The sequence below is a fragment of the Podarcis liolepis genome (genome assembly GCF_965112155.1).
Source record: "Podarcis liolepis genome assembly, chromosome: 12".
Lineage (NCBI taxonomy): Eukaryota > Metazoa > Chordata > Lepidosauria > Squamata > Lacertidae > Podarcis > Podarcis liolepis.
Window position 1 is genome coordinate 24,978,052 of NC_139563.1, and position 17,961 is coordinate 24,996,012.

Below are 17,961 nucleotides of genomic sequence, written 5' to 3' on the forward strand. Positions count from 1 at the left end.
AAAATGGTGCTTCAGGTTAAGTACAGTTTCAGGTTAAGAACGGACCTCCAGAACGAATTAAGTACTTAACCCGAGGTACCACTGTATTTATTATGTATTTTCTGTTTTTTATATTGCGATTTTATATTGTGAACATAGCTGAATCTCCAGCCGTGTTTCCATTATTGCTGGGGCTATGGAAAGGGTTCAAGGCAGGTAAAACCAAAATACAGTTACATGGCACCACCAGGATGCACACACCAAGATTACCAGTCCAGGGAGAAGTCTTGGAAGACAGAGAAGCATTGCCCAGTAAGAAGTACCTGCTGACATGTCCCAGGAACTGCTCTTTCAAACCTACTCACCAGACGTATTGTCACTCCTGGCAAATGAAATCTCCCTTTTCTCTCTTAACTAAGTTATGGATGGGTCAGAAGGGGGAAAGAGCTGAATAAGCATCTCTGTGAATATGCCAAGAGTCCTGTCAGGGCAAAGTACACCTGACACTGGGTTAATCCTTGAAGATAGTGCAGATTTCACTTTAACCCACTGCACAGTCCAGGAAGACTTGCGGCGAGGAATGTTGAGTCCAGGCTCTCTTCGGTGGGCTTTGGTGACATTCCTGATTATTTCTGGATTCAACTATGGATCTGAATCTACTGAGAAAAAGAGAGCAAAAAGGGGCATCAATCAGGATCAGTAAGTATCATTCTTGGGGTGTTAACCTGCAACCTGGCTTGCTCAGACAGAGCATAGATCAATCAGCTTCATTATATCTCTGGCAAATTTAACACCACGTGCAATCTTCTTCCTTTTCAATACACCAGGCCTCGCTTGTCATCTGAAAGGGGCCATTTAGTGTTCCATACTGGCTCTGCCAAAAATATTGAATTCAGAACCGGATCGCAGGGCAGAATAAAAGTTAACGAAGAAGACCTTGTGGAGACTTTGATCCAGGTAATCTTCTGTGTGGTTTTATTTGGTTCATTGGTGTCCTTCAAATGGCTTTTGGATGCAAAGAGTTATAGTCAATCAGTACAGTGGTACCTCAGGTTACATATGCTTCAGGTTACAGACTCCACTAACCCAGAAATAGTGCTTCAGGTTAAGAACTTTGCTTCAGGATGAGAACAGAAATCGTGCTCTGGTGGCGCAGCGGCAGCAGGAGGCCCCATTAGCTAAAGTGGTGCTTCAGGTTAAGAACAGTTTCAGGTTAAGAACGGACTTCTGGAACGAATTAAGTACTTAACCCGAGTTATTGAGTACTTAACCACTGTATGGAGTTACACAGAGCCATCAGGGCGCATAGAGCTTCACAAGATAGGTCCCTGCCCTGAGGAGCTTACAGGCAATAATTTGGCACAGAGGAAGGGGAGGGGAGGTCAGCCAAAACGATTTGAGTATACACTGGTGCCTAGCGCCACCATAATTTCAGGCATCAACTGTATTTGTTTATTTCATTAACTTAATTTATGAATCACTTCCCATAAAACATCCCAAATGAATAGCAATCAAAGCATCAACAATAAAATGATATATTACAATAATTTCAGAGCTAATACTGATAGACACTGGGATAAAAGTCTCTACCGCAGATTGCCTCCACTTAAACGGCTTGTTGAAAAAGGAAGGTATTGGATAGTCGCCAAAATGACAACAGAGGTGGTACCTGTCAGATATGGAACGGGAGGGAATTCCAAAGTGCCAGATTCCTATTTCATATGGAAGAGACCTCCCAATAAAATGCTATCACAGAATCATAGAGTTGGAAGGGATCCTGAAGATCATCTAGTCCAACCCCCTGCAATGAAGGGATATGCAGCCATCCCATACAGGGATCAAACCTGCAATCCTGGCATTATCAGCACCACGATCTAACCCACTGAGCTATCAGCACACCGATTAAGTATCTAAGGGGTGAGGCAATCTTTGGGGTATCCTGGTTCCAAGCTGTATAGTACTTTATACTTTGGTAGCTAATTGGCAGATTTTCTTTCACTGTTGTGTTGACAATGTTGATGGAACACTTCCGTCTGTTGTGAGTTAGACCGCTTCAATCAATCCAGCTCTGGACTCGACTACCCCACACAGTGCATGCCTTTCTGCAAAAGTAATTGGGCCATGTGGAAAACACAGTTGTGATATGAGGTCTTTTCATTGCTATGGGGACAGTCCAGGCCATGAGTGCTTCTGGAGTTCTTTAGCTCATGTCAGCCTCTCTTCATGTTATCCTTGGTTTCCCCCTTTTCATTGAACCAACGGTACCAGGAAAAATCAGGTGCTATAGTCACATGGCTTCTTCCAAACTAAGTGGGTTCAGAGCTCTTCAAAGCATTCAAGCCCACGAATCCAGCATCTACTCCTGCTCCTATCTTATTCTGATCTTCTCCCATTTGTCTAAAGAATTTATTTTTATTTATTTTTTACTGCACTTAATCGCTGCTGGAGATGATTGTGGCTGATGACAGGGCCATAAATCGAGAGTTTATATAAAAATTAAAAGATAAGCTTTTATAGTATATAATTTATGCCTTATCTAAATGAACTTTATAATAAGAACATCATATAATAGAAGTGATGTCAGGGTTAGCATGTGGCAACAACAGCAGAAATATACTGTGGCCTTGTAAGACCTTTTGATCACAGGCTGGGCTTTTATATGTGTACAATTGACATGCAAAGCTAGAATTGGTGCCATCGCCCTTTCACCCCTATTTTGTGAGAACCCCTCAACCTCATTGTTGCTCTTATTCCCTTACTTGCCCCCACCCCCTAGCGGTGTAAAAGGGGAAGGGCAGGTGAGCAACCAAGCAGAAAGTAATGTACGTATTTACTTTTTATATGCCAAAATTTATACACTGCTTCTATGGGATGCATAGGGTATTAGGGGAGGGGTAGTACTTCTGGTGGGGGACACATCATGCTCCTTCTGCGGTAGTTGGTCTACCTTTGGTTCCTACCCTGCACTCAGCTCTCACCTGTGGCTCCTAGAAGCATGTGACAATGGTCACACCCTGGGAGATAGCTTCGACTTGCCAGCTGAACCAGGTGAGAGTAGCCAAAGGGTCTCAAACCCTCAGGGAGTTAGGGACGTCCCCTGCATGTGAAGATGCAGGTTGGGTGGGTTGGGCAGGCGAGACCAATAGTGGGTCCAACAGTCAAGAAGGTGGTTTCAGCATGTCCTGTAGAGGGAAGTGAGGGGCAGATGGGGCTTGTCAACCTGGGGCAGTAGCCCATCTAGGAGAAGGAAAACTCTGGTCTTAAACCTCCACTGCCTTGCAGGATATCTTCGGGAGAAGAAAAGGCTAAGGACAAATCTGGAGTGGAGTCCCTAAGGCAGTTGGATGGCGCCTTGTAGGCCTCCCTCCAGCATCCAACAGTGTCCTGTATTTATCTCCCTTGTGGATTTCTCACAACATCTCTGAAGCCTGAGTACATTCCCTGCACTTTAAATCACTGTCAATTTCTTTTAAAATTTAGATCAGAAAGAATAAAGATGAGATTCTGGATCTGAAAAGAATCGCTGGTGTCCCTCAAAATATTTCCAGTCAGATCACACAGCTTCATTCTAAGGTAAGTCTTGTTTTCTATAAATTTGTACACAAATATATTTTCAGCTCCTCACCACGTGAAGAAAAAAAGTCAGTATTTTGCCATAAGAGTGATGTAGTAGTTGGAATGTCAGGAAATGACCTTTCCAAATTTCCACTCAGCCATGAAGTTCATTGCACAACCTTGGGCTCATTCCTATTTTTCAGCCCAACTTACCTTACAGGATTATTGTGAGGATGAAATGGGGCAGTGAGGAAGCCATCTATACTGTTTCAAAATTCTTGGAGGAAATAGTGGGATATAACTGTAATAAAGTTTCCTATCCTAGCTGAGAATTCTGCACTTTAAACCACATGGACAGTGCTCACAATACATATTTTCAAAAATCATTGTATTTGTTTGTTCTGTAAAGAGACATATACTGATTTCACTGGGTACTGGACCAAATCCTATCTCTATGGATTTTTTTCTCCAGCTCCATTGTGTTTACCAACCTACCAAGGTGTTTACCAAGCCACAATCACTCATGCAAGCTTAGTTTGGAGTGTTGTTTTCATTAAAAAGAGTACATAATGTGCGCAAGAACTTCTAGCAAAGAGTTACCAGAGCTGGTTGAATTTGAAAATAAAACCCCCGTTTCTTATATCATTATTAATCATACACCCAGCACTGAAATTTGCTTGCTTTCCAGGCAAATCACAAGTTTTAGCTAGACAGATGGAAGTTGACAGTGCAGATCCAAATGTAAAATCCCATGACATGCTTTGTTCAGGTGGTGCATAATTCTGCACTAAAGCTATTGTAAATCCTGCTGATTTTAATGGGAGAAAGTTGCTTAACCTTTTCCTGTTGAAATTAAGGACCCCTGCAGCTGTTCAATTTCTACTGTCTTGTGCCTTTTTAAATAATAATAATAATAATAATAATAATAATACACACGGGGAGGTGTTTCCTGCAATGCAACAGGATGAATTGATCTCCTTCAGAGGGGACTGTGCAAACAGTAAATTTTGGAACTAGGTGTCTGACTGGTACAACAAGATTATTAAAGTGGCAGCCCTAGTAGGGGAAAGAGAGGCACAGGCAGGAAAATCTCTTCAGTCAGCCCTGTCCATGAAGCATCAAAGGCAAAGCATAACGATTAAGATAATGATGGAATAAGTGAAGGAAGAAACATCTTCACTATTGTACTGAGTCATCGCTGTAAACTGATGCTTTCTTGTCCATTCAGGACTGGTGCTAGACGTCAGGGGATCATCAGCAGAGTGCTGCTGATGCCTCTGTGCAGCTGACCCCCTCCCCAAATGCACCACCAATACCTCTGTGGCAGTTGCGCCCCAGTTCCCCTCTTCCCTTGCTGCTCCTTCTCCTTCTCCCCTGACCCCCCTCTTCCTTTTTTCTTAAAAAAGAAGAAGTGTAAGGTAGTTTTCAGCTAAGTTTTACTTAGAAGAGACCCTCTGAAATTAATGAACATGTTATCTAAGTTATCTTCGTTAATTTAAGTAGGTCTACTCTGACTAAGACTTAGTTGACCACCACCCATATTCTTCACTGTTGTGATGGCAGCAGAGCCAATGGTTTCGCTACCATTTCTTGGTCAAAAACAGGCACCTGTCTGAGCTGGGCATTTTGAACAGGGTGGTGGGAGAAGTATTAGCACCACCACTGTGATTTGCTACCGTGGCTAGAAAGATTATGTTAAAACTTAGATATATAGAATCACCTTTATTTTTATTTATTTTTTTAAACTATGCTTTTGAAGAAAAGACTTTTTAGTTGCCCTGGCAAACTACATTTTCTGTGCTACCTCGCCCCAAATGTCTGGCTCTAAGAAGGAGTCCAAGCAAGGCCGACAGGGAAGTGGAGGTTGGAAACCAGCCAATCACCGTGGATGTAAGCAAGTTTGGCTCTCAAGCAAAGTAGGTCATGGTGTCTGCACACATACACTCAGTGGGTTGGGCTGTGCGCGCCATGTGGTCTGTCCTTCACCCAGTGGCAGAGCTTCATGCTCCAGCACCGGGGGGGGGGGGCAGATAGTAGGTGGGGGCATGGCTGGTGCGCATCCGGGGGAGCATGGTGTGTGTCCTGGGGGCGTGGCATGCATCCTGGGGATGTGGCGTGGTGCCTGCAGGGGTGTGGTGTGCGCCCTGGGGGCATGGCACACCGCCCGCAGGGGCGTGGTGCCCAGCGCGGGCGGGGGGGGGGGCAGACACAATGGCACCCAACCGGGATTGCGCTGCCTGGGGCTGTCCGCTCCCACCGCTCCCCTCTTCCTCTGCCAGTGCCTGCACCCCTCAAGTGAGCCTGTTGTGGTTGGAGTACGTTGCCATCACCACTGTTAAAATAGGATTCTGCTTCCAGTCTGTTCAACTTCTGTACATAGACCAGAGGGATTGGCCCCCATCTTACTATTTTTGGATTAATCATTAGCTTCATTTGCAGCATTGATATTGATCTGTAGTTATCTAAGTATATTTCATTTTGTTTTCTATTTTAAACAAATTTTTGAATTACTTTGGCAGCTTCGGGCTCTTTAGTTAACTTAACTTGTGTTGGTTTTTGGAAGATGCTATGTGTATGTGTGTATATATATATATAAACCTTCATAAATATGAAAACATAAAATGTGTACTTTAATGCTTAACCCACAATCCTGTGGCCTGGAGTTTTTGCTTCGAGTTTAGAAGATCATACAAGCACAGTTCTGTATAATGTTTTTCTTTTTTAAAAATGCCCTGTATTCAATATACAAAACTGTATCTCTATATAGACAGCAGGAGCAGAAACATAAAATTCTGAATTAGAGCATTTCAATCTCTTTAGGCTTGTTTTTGAAAACATTCAATGGTCAATTCATTCTTGATGTAAGTGGCTTTGGCTGTAGGTCTTCGGAAAACATTTCATAGACTAAGAACTTATTCAGAAGCAAATATAAGAGTTTGTTGGTATTTATTTTTTTTACAGCATTTTACATAACTTCGTCAAATAGACTAAAAAATGACTAGAGACAAATAAGTTTCTTTCACTAATCACTGATTTAGGTTACATGACAAAGAACCATGGAGTGTAACAGTCTTGGGAATCAAAGACTGGGAGTTCATGATTGCTACTGACTAACAAAAATGAAACCATGTTTTGTAAACTGAAGGAGAAGTTTCTTTTCAGCTTTAATGTCAGCTACTTCATATCACATTACTGGAAGTATGTTTGGAAGTATTTTCTTTTTAATTTGACAATAATTTCTATTTAGTTTGATAATTTCCTGCTTCTTATATTCTTATTTATTCAATTTATATCCTGCCCTTTATGGAAAGATCTCAGGGCGGTATACAACATTAGAAACATAAAACATCAAAAAAGGAATGGCAAGACAAACTGTTAGAGTATATCGAATTGGCTAGATTAACAGAGGCAAGAGTTTCAAAAAGCATGTGGAAAATGCAGAGAATACTTCACAAAATAGTGCCCTAAAATACATACCTGGACTTGTTTCGATTAATGTCTGCTGGAGACTTTGTGGATATTTAAATTATAATTAGAAAAATCTTAATAATTATTTGTAAAGGAAACAGTTTAGAAGAAGTAAATAAGGAGGCCAGATACAGGATAAAGGAAGTCTTTTATTTGGTTGTTTGCACTGTTGTATGTTATGCTTATTGCATGTTATCTTCACGTTTAATGAGGGTGGATTTCTGTATTGGGGGGTGGGGGGGTTATGTTATGTTGTAAATAAAATTTCAAATCAAAATTTATAAAAAAAGAAAGAAACACAAAACATCAACAAGAAGAACATTATAAAAGCATAGTAAAAAGCAGACAGACAGACAGCCTAATAGTAAAAGAATCATAATAATAGCAGTCGTCCCCCCAACACACTTTCACAGGCCATAGATTATTAAATAGACATAGGCCTGGGTAAAGAGGAATGTTTTTGCCTGACATTTTCCTGAGTGCTTGGAAGGGGATGGTTCTTCATCAGAGCTTGGAGAAGAGGGGTGTGGGTGGGTGTGAAAAACTTTTTGGAAGAGAAAGATCTGTGAGCCCAGTCTTGGCACCTTAAGGGTACAAGAGCTCTCTGGGGTTCTGATGTGGGACAATGGGTTTGCTGTCTTGAAGGAGTATGGGCTGCCTTGCAAATAAAGCAGATGCTATGAAGGTGCCATGAATCTCATCCAATGAAACCAGATCTGGGTAGCCCTGCCCAGGGACCTTCTTCACGGCTTGTGGTGGTGCAGAGAACACAACAGTACTGAAAAAATACCCTCTTTGAAATTCCACCCTTTCTTCTTAGCCTGCCCATTATGCTTGATTATAATGTCTAGCTGTTATTCCAGGAATGTCTAGCTATTATTCCCAAATGTTTGTCTTTATATTTCTGTTGTAGATTGTGAATATCGAAGGCAGACTTCAAAGCCTTGAGCAGGTGAGTACTTTTATGGAAGAAGACAAAGTGTTCTGTAGTCAGAAATCTTAGTGGTGCGGCAAGAAGATAAATTGTGCTCAATCCTGGGTTACACATGAATGTATCTTAACAAACAACAACCCAAAAGGTAAAGTGGTGTTGATGGAATGAAGATAACAGGGCTGTGTGCACACCCTAATCCGATGCAGGCCACAATCCAGGATAGCTGTGTGGACCTCCACTTCCCCTCGCCTTGCTACCCTCCTGCCTCTGTTTTGAAAATCCTGGATCACTCTGAGTAGATCTGATCTGACACCAGGTGATCCAGGGCTGGCTCAACCCTGTGGCTGAATCCTTGATTGACCAAAATGAGCCCAATTCATTTAGGCCTCCAGGGTTCAGCTGGGGTCAGCAGACAGCCCTCGTAAATAAACTTTAATGCTTATTTCTGAGAAATACTGTAGGTTTTCTATTGACAAAGCAAAAGGAGAGCTTTTGTTATGCACCCATTAAGTTTATTCTCTGAACTGGCTGCTTGCGGGAACCTAAACAGAGCCAAGTCCTCTACACACTTGAAGGTTATTTAAGAAAGACTGTGCCAATGAAGTCATAAACGCTAACTGACTGGGTTTATTTTTGCCCTTGTTTTGTGCCAGACCATCCTGAGAAAAGCCTGTAGCAGCAATCCCTGCCAGAATTCTGGAACCTGCATTGATTTGCTAGATGCCTTCTTCTGTCTTTGCCCCAACAACTGGCAGGTAAGGTAGTCGCTCAACAACTTCCAATTGATGCAATATGTAAAGTTCAGTCCCTGCTACTGCCATCACCTGCAAAGGACCCAATCAATGCATTGCTCACAGAAGCATGTAGGAATATAAACATTGTGTTATCAATTAGGGGAAGGGCTGTAGTTCAGTGATACAGCATCTGCAGAAGGCCTCACATTCAATCTCTAGCATCGCCAGGTAGGGCTGTGAATGTCCCCCATCTGAACCCCTGGAAAACTAGTGTCAGTCAGTGTACAGTGGTACCTCGGGGTACAGATGCTTCAGGTTACAGACACTTCAGGTTATAGACTCCGCTAACCCAGAAATAGTACCTCGGGTTAAGAACTTTACTTCAGGATGAGAACAAAAATTGTGTGACGGCAGCACAGCAGCAGCGGGACGCCCCATTAGCTAAAGCGATACCTCAGGTTAAGAACAGTTTCAGGTTAAGAACGGACCTCCAGAACGAATTAAGTTCTTAACCCGAGGTCCCACTGTACTGAGTTAGCTGAGCCAATGTTTTGGCTAAGCAGCTTAGTACACAAGAAGAAGATTCTTGCTGGATGAATAAGCCATTTACAAAGTAAAACAAACAAAAACAAACCACTTACACAAAATCAAAATATAAACCCCCATCATTAAAAATTTCAGTAACACAATCCTACTGAAGCATTAATGCGTGACTCAGTCCAATAGCTTTTAATATTTATTTCTTTTTGCAGAAATTTTTATTAGAGTTTTACAATACAACAAAATAGTATCTAGAAAAAAATGAAGTCAGAAATATCAGAAAAAAGAAAGGAAAGGAAAAGAACAACAAAAGAAAAGAGAGGAAAGCAAAGAAAGCAAAGACAGGAGAAATCTATTAGAAATAATAGAAATAATAACACACAGAGAGAGAGGGAGAAAGAGAGAGAGAGAGAGAGAGAGAGAGAGAGAGAGAGAGAGAGAGAGAGATCCTTTTCATTTTTTCCGTGCTGTGTTGCCATCAGATGAGGAATGCACCATAGGTGGAAATGGTTGTCATTTAAACATTGATCATCTTATTCATGGGTCTCCCAAGTTCCAAAATTAAAATTTTATTCATGCAGAGGAAGGGGGGAGGCAAGTGTGGATGCTTAACTGAACCTCTTGTATTAGTAGGATGTATTGTGTTTATGGCAGCACACAAATGGATCTCTAAAGATTAACCCCTTGAGCAGAGCATGTGCTCCTTTGCATATTTGGCATCAGAAGCTGGAGGGCTAATGGTGCATGATTTCACTCCCCAAGGAGAAGCTCCATGCTTCTACTATAATGGCCCTATGCTTTAAATTAAATAAAAGCATGCTATATTTCCATGGACAAGCAGGGGAAATCTGAACAACTGAGTTTTGTTTTAGTGTTTGTGAAGGGCAGTATTGCCGCAAGCCAACCAGATGCTGCGTTACAATCTTTTGAAATTGTATATCATCACACTGGCTCTGCGGACCCCATTGTGTGTCTGTTTTACTCAGGAAATAAGCTCGATTTCACTCTGTTTTCAGGGGCCATTCTGTTCTGTTGACGTTAATGAATGTCAGATTTATGCTGGGACACCTCTAGGCTGCCAGAATGGGGCAACATGTGTAAATACCCCGGGTAGTTACAGGTAAGTAACTCCTGCTAATGTCCTTAGGAGGATGTCCATTATAGTTTTGCTGAGTGCTACGAACATGCAAGATACAACAATAAAGAGTGCCTCTGGATCGCCACAATTTGCAGGAGGAATTCAAGTGGATACTGGAAATTTAGGCTTCCGCAAGAAAAGCAGATTAAACAACGGTCTGTCGCAACAAATCCACTTCTAAAACAACAAAAGCAGACTTTTGTGGTTAAGAAAATGAGCAAGAAATGCACAGAAAAAGTGTGGAAAGGACCAATGATTAATGGGAAGACATATCAACAGCCCGCAGCTGCTGCCCACCTTTAGCAGCAGCAGCAGCAGCTTTCGTAGCTGGAGTCAATCCCGTCCTTGAGTGGTTTAAAAAAGTATCACAAAGAAGAGGCTACTCAGGGAATTTATAACAACTCTTTTCAATATAAAACAGTTTATGGAGGGAACAAACCATGCAGCAGGTTGTTGCTTGCAATGAAGAACTAAACCTAAACTACACACTGCCTGAGAGCTGATTCAGCAGTTCCCAGTATGGTAAGCCAAGAGGGCAAACATACCAGTTTTTTCCTGGCGGGAATATATATTTGAACTCTGATTATACATATTGCTTGCCTGGAGTAGGATTGGGAGGGTGTATGTGTATATATGTGTGTGCGTGCAAAACTAGCCTACTGTTCACATTTTAAGTTCATTGCTCCACCCCCTTTTACCTCTAGCCCTTCCCATGCTGACATTTCATGCAGCCCTCCTAGCTTGGACTTGTTTTAAGTTCCTGCTCCTTAAAAAAAATGGCTAGCTGGTAAAAGCACCCATCATTTCCTGACGAAGCTTTCTCAGTGTAATGGGACCTCATGCCAGAGTTCTCTGCAAAACATTTTGGTTTTGGAATAACAACACCACACACACACAAAATCCCTTCCTCTGCAAATATTTGCTTGGCATTCCCTGTGCTTTGGAAAGCTTGCAAGCTTTTACACAAATTAGTTCAGGGCAACTCTTGATTTGATTTTGATTTGATTATTCTTTAGTCCACTTCTTTGTCTGTGCACACGTAAGGTTAAAAACAAGAACCTTCCTGAAGTGTCATCCATCTCACTCTGGGCTTGCCAATCAGACCCTCTGAGAATTGCCTCCTTTTCCACCGTGTGTGTGAGACGGAGAGGGTGGGTGGGTAGGTAGAGAAGGAAAGCACTTCACATAGCACATAGTTAAATCCTGGAATTTGGTTCCGCAGCGAGAAATGATGGCTACCAACTTGAATGACTTCCAAGTGTCCCAGAAAAACTGGAACATCCCATTTCCCCCACAATTGCACTTAACCATCCAGAGGTCTTTTACCTTTACCTTTTACCTAGTATGTCAGCTTCATTTGTTCACCTGGAGTCATCAGATTCAACACATGAAATGCCCTATTTGAAAATAAATGAGATCATCATCATCATCATTTATTATTTATACCCTGCCCATCTGTCTGGGTTTCCCCAGCCACTCTGGGAAGCTTCCAACAAAATATTAAAATACAATAAAAGGTAAAGGTAAAGGTACCCCTGCCCGTATGGGCCAGTCGTGACCGACTCTGGGGTTGCGCGCCCATCTCGCTTAAGAGGCTGGGGGCCAGCGCTGTCTGCAGACACTTCCGGGTCACGTGGCCAGCGTGACGAAGCTGCTCTGGCGAGCCAGCACCAGCGCAGCACACGGAAACACCATTTACCTTCCCGCTAGAAAGTGGTCCCTATTTATCTACTTGCACTTAAGGGTGCTTTCAAACTGCTAGGTGGGCAGGAGCTGGGACCGAACGACGGGAGCTCACCCCGCCGCGGGGATTCGAACCGCCGACCATGCGATCGGCAAGTCCTAGGCGCTGAGGTTTTACCCACAGCACCACCCACATCGCTTAAAATGCAATAATTTTAATGCAAAATTAAAAGCTTCCTTAAACAGGACTGCCTTCAGATGTCTTCTGAAAGACTGGAAGTTGTTTTTTCCTTGACATCTGGTGGGAGGGTGTTCCACCACAAACCAAGAAGGCCCTCTGCCTGGTTCCCTGTAACTTCGCTTCTCACAGTGAGGGAACCGCCAAGAGGCCCTCAGTGCTGGACCTCAGTGTCCGGGCAGAATGATGGGGGTGGAGACACTCTTAAAATGTTTTGTCCACCAAAAAGTTCCATAGGGATGATATCAAAGAGCTCACCGTCCTAGTTAAGAAAATGTTATTCTTGCTTTCTATCTGACATTTTCTTAACAGGGTCACATTTCAATTCAGAGCAATGTTTCAGAAAAAAACTAATGACCAGAAATGGAAAACAGTGACCAACAATTCCTTCATTCATTGCTCTGTTGAGATTGTTATGGAACTGATCTTTTTGAACATTCTGGTTTCTAAAGCTTTGATCTGGACAGCATGACGGTAGTAATAAATTAATATCTTATTCAAATAGATAAAATATAATATCATTTTATACCACCTCAGGGAGTTCTATCAGTGCAGGACTTGGTGTTTTGAAGTCTGCGTGACTAATCACTGAGACTTGTGGTCACTTTTGTGAACTGCTAACCAAATGTTCTTTTTCTTCTAAACCGGGCAATTTGTTTTATCTTCCCCAGATTGGCAGAAGGCTGGAAGATGCTTTATGCTTGCAGAGTCTAACGCTCTGATTCTAAACACGTTTTTCCAGGAAATAAGTCCCACTGTCTGAAATCAACAATCTGTTAAAAGACAAACCATTGCTTTATTACAGTTGGGTAGGGGGTAGTCAAGCATTAAAGCTTTGAAATCTGAGTTAATCAGTACCACTTCACTGGAGGCTGTGCTCAGTAACCTAGCTTTGCTTGCTTTTAATGTATCAAGTCAACCATCTAATGGAACGTGGAGCACTCTGAAAAGTTAATAATCTGGACTTCTGGCTACCAGTGAAACAGGGATCTGTGCATATACAGTTACATGTACAATGAAATGTAACTGTGAATGTATAGTTAAAAAAGCTTCATTTGCTTTATATAGCGACCTTGTTTGCATGGAACGCTAAGCCAAATCATGTCTTAGTGCAAACATGTGATGGTACTGGCTCCCCGGCCAGGGAGGAGATTACAGCTGTTTTACTCTTATTCAATTTGGCACAGTGTTTTGCCTGTTTGCAGTTTGTTGGGAGTGCAACAGCAGAGATCATTCTCTGTGCAGCTTAAGGGTTAGTTCTGTTGTTATTGTTAAAGTCGACTAACCAAGAAGGAGACAGGTGCTTGTTTAGCAACCAAGCAGAATTGCATGATGTTTCTTGAGATAGCTCATCCCCTGATTGCCTGTCTAGTTTTTAATTTTCTCTCTCTATGACATGTGGGACCTGCAACCAAATGTTGCATTGAGGGTTGCTGCTGTTCAGGATTCCAGTCATTCTTTTCTATCTTCCCCTCTCAGTTTTCCATCCCCACCACCAGCATTCTGTAGGCATTGAGTATGCACAGTCCTCATTGGACTATTTTGAGGAGCTTCTCCCCTTAGGTCTTTCCCCCTAAAGAATTTTTGTGCTTCTGCAGACCTTGGAGTCACCCCAAACCTGCTGATAGCTCTGTCTAATGTGTGTGTGTGTGGGGGGGTGTTTTTTCTGGCTACAAAAGGAATGCCACTTACAGTTGAAACACTGGAAATGGAGGGAATGGCTTCAGGTTAATGGAAGCAAGGCAGGCTCTAGATCCAAACACTAACCAAGTTAACTAGATGTTACAAAGTAGAGAAAAACTTTGATGCAAGTCAAGGAACTCACGTAGAATACTCTGATGACTCATAAATTCTTTCACTTAAAAAAAGCATGACATTCTTACTGTTAATTCTTGCATTCTACACACACATCTCAAGGCAATATCCCACAAAACAGCTAAAAACTTTTCTAAATCAACACAAAAATTAGCAGATGTATTTTTTATTTTATTTAAAAAAGGCAGCCATGGTAGAGGCCCATTTATCTTGTTGGGATCACCTGTTGGAATGTCTTCATTTGTTTCCAGAGGGCACCTGTCATATCTCAACAGGAAAGCTCTTTTCCAGAAGAGAGGCTGCCACACTGTTACTGTGGAATGGGCTCCTGAGGTCTTTGGAACTTGCAGGAGATGCTGCAGATCAGATATAAGTGTAGAAATTAAGACATCATAACTCACAGCATGAAACTGGTTAATGTTTGACAGATTAAGGACAGACTTTAGACATGTGGAAGGGTATTGCAATGTTATTTCATTCTTCCTCTGAAAGCTGCACCTGTACACCAGAAACTTATGGACCTCACTGCGTGTCAAATTTTGATGACTGCCAAGGGAGATCTCCAGCTCTCTGTGGGCATGGGCTCTGTGTTGATGGAAACAGAGAGCAACCTGGTCAGGTAAGCAAAGAAAGCTGATCTAGCCCTCCTAGAAAGAAAGTTATGTAGCCTCTTGAACAATTTCTGTGAGATGAACAAGCCTGGCTGCTCCCACTTTTTTTATCCACTGAGTTAGAGCTGCGACAGGTGTTTGGACATCAGGCAACAGGAATTCCTGGGGTCCTAAAATACTGCTGCTTTCTGTTCCCCTTTAGTGCACTTTTCTGTTTTATTTTCTAGTTCTTGGAATATCTGCAGTTTGCCCTTCCTTTTCCCTAGCAACCAGTATGCATCTTTCCTAGGGTGGGTTTGTTTGAGATCACACAGTCCCCAGAGACAATTTTCTGCACATACTACTACATAATAAGTACAAAATAAAAAAATTCCTTCCAGTAGCACCTTAAAGACCAACTAAGTTGGTGGGGAGGGGTATTACTCAAGAATCACAAAACAGAGAAACCAGTAGGAGAACACTTCAATCTCCTAGGACATTCTATACAAGATCTCAAAGTAGCTGTTTTACTACAAAGGAATTTCAGAAATAGACTGGAAAGAGAAGCTGCTGAATTGCAACTCATTACCAAACTTAAAACCATGGAGAGACCTGGTCTGAACAGAGACATTGGATTCTTATCTCATTATACATGACTAAGCCATTTCTCACCTTCTCACCCCTTGCCTTTTCCTGTAAGACCTATTACAGTCGTTAAGAGTCGTCAACAGGCTCATCTCAGCTATCTGCCAATCTCCCATTCCCACCACCCTTCTGAGTAATACCCCTCCCCACCTTCTCACTATATAGAAGGATCTGGCAACTTCTGTTTCAGTGTATCTGAAGAAGTGTGCATGCACACGAAAGCTCATACCAAGAACTAACTTAGTTGGTCTTTAAGGTGCTACTGGAAGGATTTTTTTTATTTTGACTATGGCAGACCAACACGGCTACCTATCTGCATAATAAGTACAAGTGAGAGTTAAAGAACTGCCCCCGTCCCCAAATAGCAAATGCAAAATGTGAAAACATTACAAAAAGACTTTGGCATGGGCAGGAGCCAAGGACCACTAAGAATTCACTCTATAGTTAAACTGCAGTTCAGTGGCATGTATGTCTACTCAAAAGTAAGTCTTTTGTGTTTAATGGAGATTACTCCCAGGTACGTGGGTTTAGGATCGAAACTTAAGCTTTGGTTTCATGTAGGCATTGTGTAAAAGCAGCATCCTTGTGCTTTTAGCAGCTACGTGGGAGGCAAAAATTCAATAGGTTAAGCCTTTTCTAGTACAGTGGTACCACGGGTTACAGACGCTTCAGGTTACAGACTCGGCTAACCCAGAAATAGTACCTCGGGTTAAGAACTTTGCTTCAGGATGAGAACAGAAATCGTGTGGCAGTGGTGCGGCAGCAGCGGGAGGCCCCATTAGCTAAAGTGGTACCTCAGATTAAGAACAGTTTTAGGTTAAGAACTCACCTCCAGAACAAATTAAGTTCTTAACCCGAGGTACCACTGTATGGAAATGCAATTATGGCAAAAACTTCCGCTGTTTACATTCTGCCTGCCAGGCATTTTATTATGTGTGTGGCTACTGATTTATTATTGGGTCCTTTAGTACACCTGCAAGAGAGTCCACAAATCAGCATATAATGCAAAACATGCAAATTTGATGCAAATCTGTGGCCTTTTTTCAAGTGGGTTGGAAAGCCACATCCACAGAGTACTGGGGCCAGAAAATCCTGCTGGCACCGTTGGCCCTTCTCTTGGAGTTTGAATTTCTCTGGTTCAGACTAAACTAGCTTTAAATGCATTTCGCCAGTGAATGAATAACCTTTGTTTGCGATTTTCCCCCAAAGCATAACAACCCACAGTATTCCAAAGACAGAGCAGCCAAGTTTATTTGCAGATGGTTATATTTGTATCAGTCTTATGATACACTAGCAGGTTGTGCTCACTGAATTTAATTATATTTAGGCTGATTTCATGATTACTGGTCATTCTCTGGCTTGTTATGATTAAATTACAGGTTCCCTTTTACTGGAGCACATTAAGCCTCTGCTGCTAGCAGAGGAGAGCAAGCTTGGGGAAAGAACACAGACCATAATTGAAATGGGGCTCTGTAAAGGCAAATCACCGCACGGCTGCAAGCCTGGCTTGAAATTAGCAATAGTTCAAAAGGTTTATTAGGAGCAGTTCCTCTTGTGGCATGTTCATGATTGCCCTGTTTTAACTTGGCAGCCCAAGTACAGCTGCATCTGTGATGCTGGCTGGATGGCGCCGCCAGGGAGTCCTGCCTGCACTGCTGACATCGATGAGTGTAGCCTCCCTAAACCGCCCTGCTCTCTGGATCCTCCTGTGCAGTGCCAAAACAAGCCAGGCTCTTACTCCTGCGGTCCTTGTCCATCAGGTGAGTAAGGAAATAAAAAGAGTCCTGCTGGATCAGGCCAGAGGCCCATCTGCTCCATCACAGTGGCCAGCCGTATCATGCAGCTTTCTGTTTCCATAGGTTGGCAAGGAAACGGCTACACCTGCCAAGATATTAACGAATGTGAGATAGATAACGGAGGCTGTTCAACTGCCCCAATGGTTCAGTGCATCAACACCATGGGCTCCTTCCATTGCGGCTATTGCCCGCCAGGTAAACAATGGACGTCCTCTGTATTTCTCAATCGGTTTCAGCTTTGCTGTTTTGTAGACCTTGATGCTGCTGTACCTACTCAATAATATCTGGCAAATTGGTCAAACCTGTTATTTGGGAACCTGCCATCTTTCAGCTATCTGAAGAAAGACAAATACATTATGAATGGAAAGGTTCCATAGTTTTCTTCACCTGGTTGTAATAATGTCATTTAGTATGAGACTGTGAGGTTTTACAGGGATTTTTATCAAAGAAGGCAAATTCCATTGTGATGCAGGGCAAAACCGATCACAGTCTTTGAGACTGTAAAGGACTTTTATCCCTGTTTAGGTTGGGTAGGAAACTCTGCGAATTTCCTTCCTTACTTGAAAGCGGTGGACTTCTCTGAGTCTCCTGAGAGCATTTTAGGCTGCAATTCCCATTGCATTCAGTTGAACTGCTGAGAAAAAATGCATTGGCTTATCCAACAAATGTGAAACATTTTGATTCTGTTTGCACACGGTCCAGGGAAAGGTATGAAGGCAGATCATGTTTGCTTTCTGCCTGTGACACACACTGTAATGTGGATGATAGTGCTTTGCTAGAGGATCTAGCAAGGATAGGTGAAGTGGCTATTAAGGTTCCATTTGTACCCTGGAGTTTCATGACGCT

General features: G+C 42.5%; 1 protein-coding gene across 1 annotated transcript in view; it reads left to right on the forward strand.

The window, feature by feature from the left end:
* The first annotated feature begins 536 nt into the window (after positions 1–536).
* The window catches only part of CUBN (cubilin), a 133,304-nt gene continuing 115,879 nt past the window's right edge, over positions 537–17,961 (forward strand). The window contains exons 1-9 of the mRNA XM_083467340.1: positions 537–678; positions 807–936; positions 3,460–3,552; positions 7,916–7,954; positions 8,590–8,691; positions 10,227–10,330; positions 14,577–14,703; positions 16,911–17,079; positions 17,179–17,310. Coding sequence (XP_083323466.1) covers positions 560–678; positions 807–936; positions 3,460–3,552; positions 7,916–7,954; positions 8,590–8,691; positions 10,227–10,330; positions 14,577–14,703; positions 16,911–17,079; positions 17,179–17,310 — 1,015 coding nt within the window. The 5' untranslated portion in view covers positions 537–559. The remainder of the gene's footprint in view (positions 679–806; positions 937–3,459; positions 3,553–7,915; positions 7,955–8,589; positions 8,692–10,226; positions 10,331–14,576; positions 14,704–16,910; positions 17,080–17,178; positions 17,311–17,961) is intronic.